Here is a 17021-nt window from a genome sequence, read left to right on the forward strand (position 1 = left end):
CTCATTGAGCATCCCAGCATTTTCAACTTCGTCAGCATGTTCTCTACTATGTTGACATACTCTGGGCTGCGATTGTTTCCCAGGAAGTTTTGAACCACACACTTAAAAGCAGTCCAGGCTTCTCGCTCCACGGCATTCATTGAATTAAGGAAATCTTCATCTAGCGTTACTTTCCGACTATCGGGATCATTGAACACACCCTCCTTCAGCTTAGCATCTGACAGGTTGGGGAACTTGTTACATAGATATTTGAAACAGTTGCCACACCTAGGTAATGCTTTGACAAACTGCTTCATTATGCCCAGTTTGAGGTGCAGAGGTGGCAAGAGTATTCTGTCTCTTTCCACTAGAGGGTCACACTTGATATTTTTGTCCCCTGGAACCAATTCCAACCTTTGGGGCCACTGCTTTTGCTCCCAATGTTTGTCACGAGCACAACTGTCCCATTCACAGATGACTGTCCCATTCACAGATGAAACAAAGAAACTTGGTATATCCGGTCTGTTGTCCTACAAGCATATCCAACACTTTCAAATCGCCATGCACCATCCAATTGTGATTCTCATAATGGATGGTAGTAAGAAGCACCTTCATGTTATTGTATGTTTCCTTCAGGTGCACAGAATGGCCAACAGGTATTGAGGCATGCATGTTCCCATTGTGCAGCAGGACTGCCTTCAAGCTTCTTTGAGATGAATCAATGAACAGTCTCCAGTCACCGGATGCGTACAGAATGTTGAACTGACCCATCAAACCTTCTACATGACTGCAGTACACTAACACGTCATTTAAAAAAAAAATATTGTGTGAATATCAAGTCCCTTTTTCTATAAAATGTAACGGACGTTTCGGGTGCTAAGAAATGTCTTTCACACAGTCTTGACCCTAGGAGCTCTGCTTTATCCTTTGACAGTCCCAGATCACGGACTAAATCACTTAGATCTGGCTGAGTGAACAGAAGAGGGGCCTCATCTGTGCCTACTTCAAAGTCAGTAGCATCCGTCTCCTGCACGGCATCCATGTCATCACTGTCACCCGTATCTAATGTCTGCGGAGGCTGTGGTATAGGTAAATCCGGGCCATGTGGAAATGGACGAATAGCTGAGCGAATGTTGTTCGGATACTTAATAGTCTTCTTGTTTTTCTCGTTGAAACTATTTACCTTACAAGAGCAGAAGTAGCAGTCATCGGTATGATCCTGTTGCTCTTGCCAGACCATAGAGATCGTAATGACTTCTTCTTTCCTGCCACCCACCATTGTAAATCTTCTACACACACAATGCTCACAACCTGTGGAGCCCATGGTTTATTGGTGTTGCCGAGTTTCACTCTGAAATAGGCATGGTAGACCTTTTTCATGAAAGTAGTAATGTTTCTTCGGTCCTTTTTCACCACAAGTTCACCACATATATAACAAAAACTGTTAGGAGAGTTTACACAACCTCAGGTAGACATTCTGCACTAAGACTAACACGTACTTCCTTCCACAAACACAACACAGTGATGGAAAGGCAGCGTCATTTGCAACGTGACAGTTTGCTACGTGCCACTAGGAGTGCAGGTGTTGAACAGTTGAAAGCGATGTACTGCTTCTGAGCTTCATATGGTGTTTTCATGTCTATTATAATAAACACTAAAACCCCATATGAAGCTCAGAATATCAATCAGAATATTATTATAATACCATTAAATTGCATTATCATTGATTACAAATTTATGCGATTTGTGCAAAAACTGTGAGTGATACAGTGTTTTCAGTATCATTTTCAAATTCAGGAAGTCAAAATACATAAAGAATGCCTACATTTTCAAAAAAAGTTTTTGTGACCTTAAAATTTGTTGCATAGTGGAATCGTCACCATAAGACCTATCTGAGTCAGTGCAACGTAAAGTGCCACTAGCAAAAAAAATTTCCAAAGTGCAAGTTTCTGTGAACAAGTCTTATATTACAGCAGATAGGCATTCACTAATGGCATTATGGCAAGATCAAACAGATGGAAGAATAATTTTTTCCAACACTTGATAGACTTCCTCATGAATGCGTAATATACCAGCAACTGGTCAGACTTATCAACACTAATTTTTGAATTTGTTATAGTCCACACTACTGCTGATGGTTTGGATTTCTTGTGGCTCACTCATGTTGCAGGTACTTCAATCATGTCATCATCATGTGCAGTGATCAGCATATATACGACTTGAACATCTTGCCACTTTATTGCTAAAGGTGTTCTCTCTTCAATGGAATTTGTTCATCCTTTTTTTTCTTGTGAACTCTGACTTTGCCATTCCTTTCTGATTTGACATCACAGTGCCAACTGCTTTAGTCTGACAGCTCGACAGATGGTTATAAATAGTGGGGCTTGAAAACCATCTGTCATATACACTGTGCACCCCAATTTTTCACTGGTTTGCACAGTCTGTCCACAACACTGAAGGAAGGATTTTAATCCTCCACTGTGACATGGGCCCCAGAATACACTTCCATGTTGCACAAATATCCAACTACTCCTTGCTTCATATTGCTGAAAGATTTTGATTCAGTACTTCTGTAGCTTCCTCTCATGAATACACAAAAAATATACATCCTCAAAATGGACATATTGCTTTGTTGATTGTCAGTGAATCACCAGGTGAGTAACAATTCAGAAAATTTGTTTTCAGGTATACTGGTAGTATCGATCAGATTTTGAACACATGACTGTAGTCTGGATGGTCCCTTTGTTTCTGCTTATCATTGTCGTTCAAGTGCAACATTGTCAGAATTGCGAGAAATCGGTCCCTCAACATTCTAATAGTCAGTTTCTAGAACTGGTTTTGTGCTTCGATAGTCTCAGAGAAAAGGTTTACGAATCAAACACATATGAATCACTACTGCAAAAAATAACTTTAGTTCATTCAATGTCACTGGTTTCCACTGCACATATATTGATTAAGGTTTCAAAGGGGCTTCTTGCTTCTTTAGGTTGATTTGCTGTAGGGCATATCCGTTACTTTCCACCTGGATAATATTCAATACATTTCTCTCAAGAAATAAACAAAAGAAATATAGAGGTGATGATTTTGCAGAAATATCAAGGTTATTAGCATTCAGTCCTGGTGTGCCAGGAAAAACCTGTTCACAGGAACAATATTTTGTTTCCATTGTATTCCCATGCAAATCGTTGAGAAGTTCTGTAATAATCTGCTCACTTAACCATGGGCTGTATGCACATATATGATTTTCCTTACTTGTACTAGGCGATACAGATGATATGATTATCAACCTTGTACCAGCACTCACATCCAAGTAAAAATCCCTGACCTGGCTGGAAATTTAATGCAAAGCTTTCCGATATTAGGCAACCATGCTATCTCTAGACTACGGGACTGGCTAAATGGAAAATTTACCCTCACATACTGTAATTAATTCTGATTGTTAATTTTTTTTTCATTTTCAGAAAAATGTTGTTTTATCTAAGATTATTAAGAATTTTATAGATAGTACAATAATCTAAATGATTCATTTGACTGAAATTGCAAATTAGAAGGGAATATTCAAAGAAAAATTTACTTACCGGAGCTCCAGCGAACTGAACTACATGTTGCCATATGTGCTTATCTAGAACATCAAAGTTTTCTTCAAACACCAACTTGTCCTTACATGATGTTTTTCCATTTACAACTGTTACACTTTTCAAGCAGGTTGCTTCATTAGACAATTCATGCATTCCATTGTTTCCTTGAGCATCCTTTGTATTTTCCATGTGGACATGTTTATTGAGGTTATCATTTCTGTTATGGATATTTGCAGATGCATTTATCTTAGTTGGATTCACTGAGAGATTACTCTCTGCTTCCAGCTGCAAAATAAGTAAATTAATTTTCAATTAGACAAGATTTATTTGTCACTTCATGGCTTGCGGCTCAGTGTAGTTCTGGTAAAACCATAGATGGATGTATGGCAGAACTGATAAGGGAGAGCACTGATTTGCCTTCCTAAAAATGAAAGTACCACAAAAATTTGCATTATGGAAAACAATTTGATGTAAGTGACTAAGTAACTCATGTGAGCAAGGATTGATATACATGAAGTAGGTAGTTCAGAACAGACAAGATACAAAATATTTTTAACCTGTCAAAACGGTTAGCAATTAGAATGTGTTAATTTTGTATTTCAAATACTGATGTTGCAGGTCCAATATGAGGTAATGCTACAGATTGGAAAACATTCTGGAGGGTAGTTTAAATCTAGAATTAATTAATTAATTAATTCATTCATTTGACTTATTTCAATGGTAAAGTTACAGCACATGGCACTCTCCTACACATAACCATATTTACAACACTTATCTGTAGATAAGATTAACTTAAAATCTAGCAGAGTTGCATTAAACTAACACTCTCAGTCTCACAAACATAAAATTAATAAAACAGTATACTACTGTACTGAAGTTGAGTATGTAAATGAAAGAATTATAATAATGCACATACATGTAAACAAGGAACTACTGAAGATAATACAGGTGTATGCTCCACAGACAGGATGTAGCGTGGAAGAAAAAGAACAGTTCCTCAATGAGATGGGATCATGATAATGGGAGATCTGAATGATCATGTGGGAACTGATAGAATGGGATATGAGAATGTTCTGGGCCCACATGGGTATGGCGATAGAAATGAAGATGGAGAGAAACTGTAGGACTTTGTATCAGAAATAACATGATAATAAAGAACACATGGTTTATGAAGAGGAATAGCCATAAGATCAGCTGATATAGTTGGGATGGACAGTATGGAACACTCATTGATTTTATAATAACAGAATAATAACAGAATACGAAGATAATCCCCAGTGAAAGTATGGAGGGTGATCATAGATTATTAATTGTGAAATTAAAACAAGTAAAAATTCCTAAAATTGTATTGAAGAAGAAACCAAAGATCAGGATTTGGGAATTGGAGGAGGAGGAGGAGGATGAAAGAATGGCATTCCAAGATTGGATAAAAAGGAAGTTGCCTAACATGGAAATACGAAGTGGAGAAGAAGAGTGGGACAATGTAAGACAGACATTTGTGGAAGCAGCAATTGAGGTATGTGGAAAAACAAAAGCAAAGTTTAAGGGAAAGGAGACATGGTGGTGGACAGACAAAATAAAAAAGAAATAAAAGAAATGAACAAGGTGAAGAAAGAAACGGATAAGGAAAAACAAAAAACATATTAGAGGGATGAAAATAAGATAGAAATGTTACATGTGGTATACAAAAGATTTAAACTACAAGTAAAGAGGGATATCAAGGAAGAAAAGGAGAAATGTTGGGAGAGTTTACCAACAAAATTGAGCAAGATAGTCAAGGAAATCAGAAACTATTATACAGAGTATAAAATCAAAAAGAATAAATCAAGAAAGAATCAAGGCATTAGAGAGAGAAGATGGATCGATAGTACATGACAAAAAAGATCTACAGAAGGTGATGGCAAAGTATTTTGAAAAACTTTATAATGAGGATGACTGCTTGGAGGAAGAAGGAGAATGGAAATAATAGATGGAGAAAAAGAAGAGAATCCGATAACATGGTTGGAACTTGAAAGGGCAGTAAAAGCAATGACCAAAGGTAAAGCAAGTGGAAAAGACGAATTCAATGCTGGAGATTGGAGATTGACAACAAGGAAGCATTGTGCCATTATTCAAAAAAGGAAATAGGAAGAAATGTTAAAATTATAGAGGTATAACCCTATTATCACATGGGCTAAAAATAATGGAGAAAGTCATAGACAAAAGACTGAGGGATATAATAGAAACACAGTTAGAGGAAGAACAATATGGCTTTAGACTGAATAGATCAACAATAGACTTGATATTTACAGTGCTAACACTAATGGAAAACATCTGGGAAGGAACAAGGAAATCATCTTCATATTTTTGGATTTGGAAAACGCTTATGAAACAGTTAAGAGAAAACATGCATGGGAATGCCTACTGAAAAGGAATGTACCAAAATCATTAATTAACAAGATAAAAATGTTGTATCATGAGAGTAAAAGCAGTGTACAAGTGGAGAGTGGTGAATCTGAAACATTTTATACAAAAAAGGTCTCAAGCAAGGAAGTGCACTGTCACCATTATTGTTTATGATATTGATGGATGAAATCATAAAACGTGTAAGACAGAGTATCAGTAGTGATGAAGTGAATGCTTTGGTATTTGCAGATGATGTGGTGATATGGGGAAAGGGATAAAAGGAAGTACAAAGGAGACTGGATATTTTGAATGAAAATCTGAAAGAGTTTGGAATGGATTTAGAAAGTTAAACTAGTAGTATTTCTTGCAATATTTTCTTTCCAGAAAATTACTTGTTGCTGCTGTTGTTGATGTTGTAACTCATAGTGTAAAAATTTGAAAAAGGTTCGCGTGAATTTGTATATGACGGTGTTGTAATGTTAAGCTTGTAGTAAGCTCAACCTATAGTATTGTAAGCCATAATGTTAAGCACTGTAAATACTTAAGTTGTGTGTGAATTTGTATATGATGATGCTGGATTTAGAATGTTAAACTAGTAGTATTTCTTGTACGGTTATATTTTCTGTCCATGGAAATGATTGTTGTACTCTTGTTGTAGTTGTTTTTTTTTAATTGTGTTTGTTGTTGTTGTTGTTATTGTTGGGTAATTATGTTTAAACTTTACTCTATTATTAGTACTGTAAGTGATCACTGCCACTGAGATATTTCCCAATTGCGATGTATCTGTTAATAAAAAGGGAAGGGCGGAAAAAGTCCATTATGTAAAAGATCTCTGGTGACACATTTGGCATTTACCCGACAAAATTAATTAAATCTCAGCCACAGACACCCAAGAGAGTTTCGGTTTACTTGGTGTGCCATCTAGTAGGCCTAGAGTAAAACGGAACGTCGAAACTGACAAGCAGACAGCCAGATGGCGTCAAATTGAAATGCCTGCACATGGTAGCTGAGGCCATATGATTATTATTATTACTGTTAATAAAATAATAATAATAAATAAGAAGCCTATTTCACCATGTGTATTCACTTAGTTGTTTCAAGTTAGCATTTATGTTTAGCACTGCATCTGATAATGTTTTTATTTTGCAGTAGCTACAGTATATATTTGAAGGTCATCTGCATACTGTATGATTTTAGTGTCGATGAGATATCATTGATATACAACAACAACAAAAATGTAATGGTTCCACAACCCTACTCTGTGGTGTGCTACTTTCCTAGGTCGCCATTCTCAAATTTTGTCATGAGTTATTACCTGCTGCCAACAATCATTCATATAAAATGAAAAAAAAAACTGAATTTTAAAGAGTTGAACCAGTAAGATTACATTTTCCTAATTAATTGTTGTAAGTCTATTGTGTCAAAAGCATCACTGAAATCCGACGTGTTAGAACAGTAACTTAACGTTGTTCCACAGTGAGTCTGATGTCTTCTGTTACTTTAAGGAGAGTGTTTGTAGTACTGTACCCCTTCTTAAAGCCTCATTGTAAGAGGTCAGTGAGAGAATGGTCATTTAAATACTGCAACACTTGTTCATACACAAGTCATTCCAAAGCTTTAGAAGTTTTTTTTTTTTTTTTTTTTTTTTTTTGCTAGGGGCTTTACGTCGCACCGACACAGATAGGTCTTATGGCGACGATGGGATGGGAAAGACTTAGGAGTTGGAAGGATGCGGCCGTGGCCTTAATTAAGGTACAGCCCCAGCATTTGCCTGGTGTGAAAATGGGAAACCACGGAAAACCATTTTCAGGGCTGCCGATAGTGGGATTCGAACCTACTATCTCCCGGATGCAAGCTCACAGCCGCGCGCCTCTACGTGCACGGCCAACTCGCCCGGTAGCTTTAGAAGTAGCCGGGAGAACAGAGATGGGGCATTCAGGATCAGGTTTCTTGGGTACTGGAATAACATTTGCGTGTTTCCAGAGAGATGAAAATATATCATTTTTAAGAGAGTATTTGAAAATGTATGTCACAATAGGAAGAATGGAACCCATAATATTATGGATAAAATGTATAGGGATGTTATCTATACCTGAGACTTCAGATTTAATTGAATAAAGTTCTTTCTTAAGTTGGTTTCAGGAGAGCTTGGAAAGTAAATCATGGGCAATTAGGTGATGGGCTGAATAATCAGTATGCATTTATGTCTGGCTAGTTAATTACATTAGGCAGTATTCTATTTTCTGAAAATTATGTTCATCAGGAGGAACAATGGGTTCCGTCTGTTGCTGCTGACCTCTCATAATATCCAGTTTTCTTTTGCTATTGGCTTTATGTCGCACCGACACAGATAGGTCTTATGGCAACGATGGGACAGGAAAGGGCTAGGACTGGGGAGGAAGTGGCCGTGGCCTTAATTAAGGTACAGCCCCAGCATTTGCCTGGTGTGAAAATGGGAAACCATGGAAAACCATCTTCAGGGCTGCCGATAGTGGGGTTCGAACCCACTATCTCCCGAATACTGGATACTGGCCGCACTTAAGCGACTGCAGCTATCAAGCTCGGTCATAATAACCAGTGAACAAAGATGGTTCCCAGCATTACTAGTGTTAACCGGAAAGAGAGTAAGTATTTATATTTCTGATTTCTGACTTGCTTGACTCTGTTCCTAAGTACATGATACAGTCTGGTAGAAAGATAATTAAATATGTCAGCGTTTGAGTCAATATTATATAGTAGTAGAATATTCCAGGGTAGGTGCAGGCATCATACTTCAGATGATCAAAATTAATGTCTTTTATATTTCTTCATGGGGTGAAGTTCAGCTTGTATTTGGGTACACAAGGGAGTAGGATAAGTAAATGAGACCATGAGATGAGATTGATGGAATAGGTATTTGGCCATGGTTTACAATTTTGTGTGGATTGTTAGTTATGATGATAGAGTGTGTGTGTGTGTGTGTGGGGGGGGGGGGGGGAGAGGTTACAGGAAGACATCATGTCAGCTAATTTTTCTGTCTGGACTGATCCTTTCAGTAGGTTGATATTAAAAGTCACCTACAATTGTTATATGTTCATATATCGGCATGAAGTTGAATAAACAAGCTTCATACTCAGTCATATTAATTATGCCAAGAGGTTTATACAACTGCGAAGAGAACTTCTTCCACGCTAACAACAATCTATGCACAATGGCGTACGTAATACTTTAGCTTAAGTTGTTTTTATAATAAAGGTTTACTCCCCCACACCAGATCTGTCCTAGAAGACCAGTTCACAGCGATCATGTGCTACCATAGAGGATGGGATGGTAAATATGAACCAACTTTATCTAATACACGCCGTCCCTGTGGTGTAGGGGAGGTGTGCCTGCCACTTACCCGGTGGCCCCAGGTTCTATTCCTGGCCAGTCAGGGATTTTTACCTGTATCTGAGGGCTAGTTCGAGGTCCACTCAGCCTACGTGATTACAATTGAGGAGCTATCTGATGGTGAGATGGCGGCCCCGGTCTAGAAAGCCAAGAATAATGGCCGAGAGGATCCTTCTGCTGACCACATGACACCTCATAATCTGCAGGCCTTTGGGCTGAGCAGCGGTCGCTTGGTAGGCCATGGCCCTTCGGGGCTGTTGCGCCATGGGGTTTGATGTTTTATCTAATACACAAGATGTGTGTGTTGTTATCATCAATAATTGTGCATATTTCATCAATTTGTGCGGAAAGAGAGAGAGTGTTTAAATGACAACATTGTAAAACCTATGGTGTGGAGGAATGGGCCTGCTTCAGAAGAATGCCTCTGGATATGGGATGGGAGGGACAGTAAAGAGTAGTATTGAGTCGTTTTCCACGGCCAGCACCAGGTAGTGGATATTGTTCTAACTGGGCAATAAGTACTCGCCTTAACTTTCTGGAGAAGAAAACTGCTGACTGTTGCTAGCACCCCTACACATACACAAACACTCGTACACTTAAAGAAAATATAATAACAAGTAAAACTGTTTAAAACAATTATAAAATTTATGGTGATAGAGATTATCGCAGCTGTGAGCTCACATCTGGGAGATAGTGGGTTCGAACCTCACTGTTGGCAGCCCTGAAGATGGTTTTCCGTGGTTTCCCATTTTCACACCAGGCAAATGCTGGGGCTGTACCTTAATTAAGGCCATGGTCGCTTCTTTCCCATTCCTAGGCCTTTCCTGTCCCATCATTGCCATAAGATCTCTCTGTGTCGGTGCGACGTAAAACAAATAGCAAAAATATATATATATCGATTAGTGTATGTGTGGTGTGATTATTTGTATACACATGATTAGTCGGTTTTAAAACATGAAATCAGTAATCCTGTGTACATACTACTACTATTACTACTACTACTACTACAGGCATCAGCACTTGATGAGGTTTTTACCCAGTTTTATGGCTGGTTGGTCTTCCTGTCACCAACCCTATGTGGAGGGACGTATTCACTATTGCATATTTCTGTAGTGATTGTCAGTGTGGTGTGTTGTATGTAGACAAAGAGAAGTGTGTTACAATGAACACAAATGCTCAGTCCTTGAGCCAGAGGTATTAACTTTACACAATTAAAATCCCTGGGAATCAAACCCTGGGCCCTCTGAACCTAAGGCGAGTATGCCGTCCAATCCTCCAAGGAGTTGGACAGGGTAGTTTAAAACTGATGCTCTTTGAATAAGGCCATTTTCTCTCTGCTTCTCCCTATTCTAAATATTTTATACTTTTCACAATAGGAAGAAAGGAAGTAGACTTGGTGTTTTACATGACTGTTGATACTGTGATCATAGCCATGGGACATTCAGTTTTACATGGAAACAAAGCCACAGGAATGAAACTTCATTTTAAAAATTCTATGTGTACTGGCCGGGATTCAAGCAGCTGCCTTGGGGAGAAGTCAGTGATTATGCCACTCCGCTATTAGAGTAAAGACCTTTCCAAAAGAGGTCTCCCCCTCGATGAAAAGGAACAATGTATAATACTAGATGTTAAATATATTTAAGGTGGGCATATATATTTTAATACATGCCATCAATAACATACATAAAATGTTTGAACAATATGAATTAATAGATAATTTCTAGCATGAAACTAATTTTAATTTGAGAAGTTAGTGTTCTGTGGTGGTTGGTAGTGTGGTGTGTTGTATGTAGACAATGAGAAGCATGTTACAATGCCCAGTCCCTGAGTCAGAGGTATTAACCTTGTACAATTAAAATCTTTGGGAATCAAACCCACTTAAACTTCTGGTGAAGATAATTGAAAGAAGAATCAGGAATATGATATAACCATTACTGGAGGAGGAGTAACATGGCTTCAGAAAGAGCCAAAGCACTACAGACCTCTTATTTGCTTTCAGAATGCTAACAGAGAAGCACTGGGAATACTGGAAGAACATAGTGATGGTTATTATAAGCATCGAGAAGGCCTATGACAGCATGCCTAGGAAGATAATCTGGGAATGCGTAGAAGGTATAGGTGTGCCAAACTTCCTGAATGATAAAAAAAAAAATGCTCTCAAAATGCTTTAGCTGTGTTGAAGTAGGGGATGGAAGATAAGATTGGTTTGAAATCAAAAGAGGAGTCCAGCAGGGAAGTGTCTTGTCACCACTCCTGTTCATCATTGTCATGGATCGGATCATAAAATCCATCAAAGAATATTGCAAAGAGACTAACACTCTAATATTTGCATATGGTGTTCTGATCATGGGAAAAAAAGAAGCAAAAGAACAGGAGAAACTAAATCTTTGGAACAGCAAGTTTAAAGTTTAAAACAAAAACTGTAAAAATGACTATCAACAGGAAAGGCACAGGTTCAAACATTTTTCTGGAGGGAACTCTGTTATAGTCTGTTTCTAACTTCGAATACCTTAGAAGTATCATTTCAAAAGATAACACAATAAACTAAAAATAATTAATAGGACTCAGAAAACTTCTCAATTTTATTTTCAAGTGAGAAATATACTGTGGGATGATAAAATACACCAGAAATCAAAAGTGATCATGTTTCATACCTATTTCATTCCAATTTTCACCTATGGACTCAAAACTGTACCCTACATAACAAGGCTAATAGTAAAATCCAGTCAACAGAAATGAAATTCATCAACAGAACAATGGCAAAGACAAGATTAGAAATGAAACAAACAGGAAGGAGGCTGGTGCTGAGTTTTTAGTAAGATGCAGGCTACAATGATCGTTGACATGGAGCAATGTAACACTATAACTCATCAAGGATTGATCTGGGCAACAGAAGTAAATATTGTATTATATATACATAAGTGAACATGTAAAAGCATATAATACATCTAGATTTAGTTACCGAGTGAGTTGGCCATGCAGTTAGGGTCACGCAGCTGTGAGCTTGCATTCGGGAGATAGCGGGTTCGAATCTCACTGTCAGCATCCCTATGCAAATGCTGTAGCTGTACCTTAATTAAGGCCATGGCCACTACCTTCCTAATCCTAGCCCTTTTCCATCCTTCTGCCACCGAAAACCTTTGTGTTAGTGCAACGTTAAAGAAGTAGGAAAAATAAATATATATTCAAAAAGATTTAGCTCTCATCTCTAGGCCAGGCTAAGTAGCTCAGACAGTAGAATAGTGTTGGCTACCGAATGCATGATTCGAAGCAGTGTATCGATTCATTCAAGTGTCTGAGTGAATCGATTCACAGGAACGGCGAGCTCATGGCACACGATTCAGCTTACTCCCAGCGGACAGTGCTGAGTGGCGCACTCACTGGACATTGACGAGGAGCCGAGCTTCCGCTGCAGCGAGACAGTGAATCATGGCACATCGAAAGAATCATGAACGAGCGCGGCTCAGTGAGACACAAGATACGCACGGCTCCTTATCGGCTCACTGGACGCGTGGAGAGCCAAGCTTCCGCTGCAGCGAGACATACAGTGAGCCATGGCACACGGAAAGAATCGTGAACGAGGCGGGTCAGTGAGACACAAGATACGCACGGCTCCTTATCGGCTCACTGCAGCGAGACATACAGTGAGCCATGCTACACTGAAAGAATCGTATGCTATAATGGACTCTCGAGCTCAGCTCATTTGAAAATAATACCCATTTGCATTCACTGTCCTCTTCTTACAGGGAGGTTTAAATAATAGATGGATTTAGTTGCAGTGTTAAAAAGGTAGTCACAACATAATTCTGAAGTAGCTAGTAAGTAGGTAGGCTATTAGGTTATACTATTTATTAGTTTAATGAATCTTAGTATTATAACTTAGTTGACATTTGACAATTAAATTCGACTCTAGCCTGCCCTATGACTATGAGTCATGCTCATGACCACTCAAAAGTACCTGTTTTATATTGGGAAGAACGGCTCAGTATTTTCTCAGTTCATATGTCACATCGTTGCACAAGACTTCAATCATATGTGGACAGACGCAATAACAGTATGTTGAATCAGAAAACCAGCGGGCTACTGTACATCTCGGGTAGCCTATACAAAATATGATGATTTAAAAAATCCTCAGCTGATAGAAAAATACATATTTTCAAAAATGACTGAGCGAGTTGTCGTGCGGTTAACATCGCATGGCTATGCGCTTGCATTCGGGGGATGGTGGGTTCGAATCCCACCGTCGGCAGCCGTTAAGATGGTTTTCCGTAGTTTGCCCATTTTCACACCAGGAAATGCTGGGACTATACCTTAAATCAGGCCATGGCTGCTACCTTCCTAATCCTAACCTTTCCCACCCTGCGTCGCCAGAAACCTTCGATGTGTTAGAGTAACTAGCATTTTTTCTAAGAAAGGAGTTCATAGTATGAAGACCAGATGGCAGCTGCAAGCACACTGAATGCTGTTGCTGCTGTCTTACCAGCACATACTACACAGATGCAGTAGGAGCGGTGACCAATGAGCCGTGAATGGGATCACTGTATCAATTCAGTAACGTGAACGGAATCAAATGAATCGATTCAGTAAAATGAATCGAATGTCCCATCACTACAGTAGAATGCGAACCTTCTCAGCTCAAGTTGGCAGATTCCATCCTGGCTCTGTTCAGTGGTATTTGAAGGTGCCCAAATATGTCAGCCTCACGTCTCTAGATTTAATGGTACACAGAAGAACTCCTGTGGTTCAAAACTGCATCATCTTGGCTTCTCCAAAAACCATAAAGGCAGTTAGTGGGACATAACATTATTATTATTATTATTATTATTATTATTATTATTATTATTATTATTATTATTATTATTATTATTATTATTATTATTATTATTATTATTTCCGACTCGTTGGCTGAATGGTCAGCGTACTGGCCTTCGGTTCAGAGGGTCCCGGATTGGATTCCTGGCCGGATCAGGGATTTTAACCTTCATTGGTTAATTCCATTGGCCCAGGGGCTGGGTGTTTGTGCTGTCCCCAACGTCCCTGCAATTCACACACCACGCATAACACTATCCTCCACCACATTAACATGCAGTTACCTACACATAGCAGATGCCGCCCACCCTCATCGGAGGGTCTGCCTTACAAGGGCTGCACTCAGCTAGAAATAGGCACACAGAATTATTATTATTATTATTATTATTATTATTATTATTATTATTATTATTATTATTATTATTATTATTGTTATTATTATTATCATTATTCTCACCTCTAGAGAAGCTGAATAATGTAGCATTTTTCTTATTTGTTCCTTGTGCATTGTATATACTGTAAACTATATGCCCAAAGTGCTTTATTTTCATGTTCAGTTTTGGTTTAAATGGTTCTGTTTGTCCTTCGTTCGTTACACATGTTCACCTTCCTAATATAATAAGAACATAATGTCTGAACTTAAAATGAATACAAGATTTATTGCTCCACCTTCTCAATACTTAAAATCATTTAACGTTTATCAAAACATTACAGTATGATGGTGTCAGGTACTAGTTTCGATCCGTTTTTTGGACCATCATCAGCCTAGCCAAAATTACAAGCAAAAGACATAATCTAAAATGATATGGATGAATTTTAAGCAACATCACAATGATTTTATTCATCTGTTAATTTTAACATATTTTGGTTATATTCAGTGTAATTTATGTGTAAGGTTTTACTTGTGTGTCATTCCATCACCATCCATCCTCTTGTTCATCCATATCATTTTAGATTATGTCTTTTGCTTGTAATTTTGGCTAGGCTGATGATGGTCCAAAAAACGGATCGAAACTAGTACCTGACACTATCATATTGTAATGTTTTGATAAACGTTAAATGATTTTAAGTATTGAGAAGGTGGAGCAATAAATCTTGTATTCATTTTAAGTTAAGTCTTAACTCAATACGGAACCCAACCATGAAGTTTATTACTTTACATAATGTCTGTCCGTATATTCTTGTTTTTTGTTGATGCATTGAATGGGTTGATAGTATATACAACATGGAGATGATATCCATCAATTTTGAAAGTTTTGCCTGTCTGGCTTGCTGACATTCAGTTTGGATTGAATAAACATATACCTTCTAGGCATTCCCAGATTATCTTCCTAGGCACACTGTCATAGGCCTTCTCAATGCCTATAAAAACTATCAGTATGTTCTTCCAGTATTCCCAGTGTCATGAAAATTACCAAAATTGAAGTAAAGACATAGAGAATGTCCCTGCTCTTCATTTCATTTCAGTCCATTAAATAAGAAGTGAGAAATAACATTTTTAATCTTACAAGTACTATCTCTCAAACAGAAAATAGTGAACAAAACAACTTTCCTTTTAAACTGCTGACACAATGCCCAGGGTTACAGCTGGTTTCTTGCTAAAAATAGCAGTTGGGTTTAGACTTTTCCTTGCCTTCTGCTCACTGCATCAATTTCAAAGCTATACAAAGTACCTTATTCTATCAATTCACATGTTTTAAGATCTTTTGGAGGTGTCAGACTAGAGTTTCCTGCCAATCATGATGTTATTTGCTCACTATAAGTGATTTTCTATGGGCTGATGTTTTCTCTACACTTTTACTCTCTTCTTTCTAAAAATATTCAACTCTATCAACGAATCAACAGAAACCAACATGTTACAACATTACTAAACACATTTTTATACAGTTTACCAAGTTCATCAATGCTATAAATGGCCACAAAGTGAATTTCCACAAATGAAATGGCACAGGCTACAGCTAGTTGGAAATGTAAATGCTGTGATTATGCTTGGCCACTTACAACAAAATTAAAGTGTATTGCTATAAAAGCAATATTAGTTGTACAGTTTTTGCTTAGTAATTTTTATGATTTAAAATCCTTCCTGATAAAAGGTACAAGTTTTAATAGTAACAGTGGTACCCCCTAACTTTTGATTTTTAACTTTGGCCTAATAATAATCTTGAGAATTGTGTGTTTCTACAAAAATTTACATTTAATAATCATGGTTTCTGAAATGATGAAATTCTATATTAAGGGGTCATACCTAGTTTATCATTAGCCCAATATGTATAAATCATAAAAATACAATAAAGACAAAGGCTGTGTATGAATGATGAATTAACTTACTTTTATAATTTTGTTTTTAAAATCTGACAGTTCTACACACCCCTGTCATTTTACGAGTCAACATCATTACCATTGGCAATCATTTGTGACAGACCAAGAAAGTATAACTACTGGTGAGTCTCCAGATTGCAAATCAGCCCTATCTGCAACGTGCTCAATTTGTAGTGACAAGGAAATACTGAGGAACCATTTGGTAACTGGCCATTCCTTCCTTCTCCTTGTTTGCTATTCTTCTGTAACACTCTGTCTCCATGCTTCAGCTACTCCTTGATGGACAGTACCTCTTCAGGTCAAATGGTCCAGGGTACATGTGTCCCAGTTTTAGAATCCATGTTAAACTACTTTAGGGTGGTCTTAATGCAGCTTTTCTATATCTTCCTATGACCTCTAACATGGTGGCTATCCTTGCTTAGTTCAGAATAGAGTACCGGTACCTGCTTTGAGATACAATGATTTGACATGTATGTAATCAAACCATCAAAGCTAATGTTAGGCTAGACTTGCTCTGTGCTCATATTTGAATTAGTCTCCTGCAGAATGCTAATGTTTTGACATTTATTCTGCCAGATAAGG

General features: G+C 37.9%; 1 protein-coding gene across 2 annotated transcripts in view; it reads right to left on the reverse strand.

Moving 5' to 3' along the window:
- Positions 1-17021, reverse strand: part of LOC136856979 (beta-1,3-glucan-binding protein) — a 118395-nt gene that overhangs the window by 87523 nt on the left and 13851 nt on the right. For both annotated transcript variants that reach the window (XR_010858491.2, XM_067135301.2), the window contains exon 3: positions 3558-3842. Coding sequence is in view for 1 of the 2 variants with exons in the window: in XM_067135301.2 (XP_066991402.2) it covers positions 3558-3842 (285 nt within the window). In the remaining variant the exon portion in view is untranslated. The remainder of the gene's footprint in view (positions 1-3557; positions 3843-17021) is intronic.

This window comes from Anabrus simplex, chromosome 1, assembly GCF_040414725.1.
Source record: "Anabrus simplex isolate iqAnaSimp1 chromosome 1, ASM4041472v1, whole genome shotgun sequence".
In the NCBI taxonomy this organism is placed as follows: domain Eukaryota; kingdom Metazoa; phylum Arthropoda; class Insecta; order Orthoptera; family Tettigoniidae; genus Anabrus; species Anabrus simplex.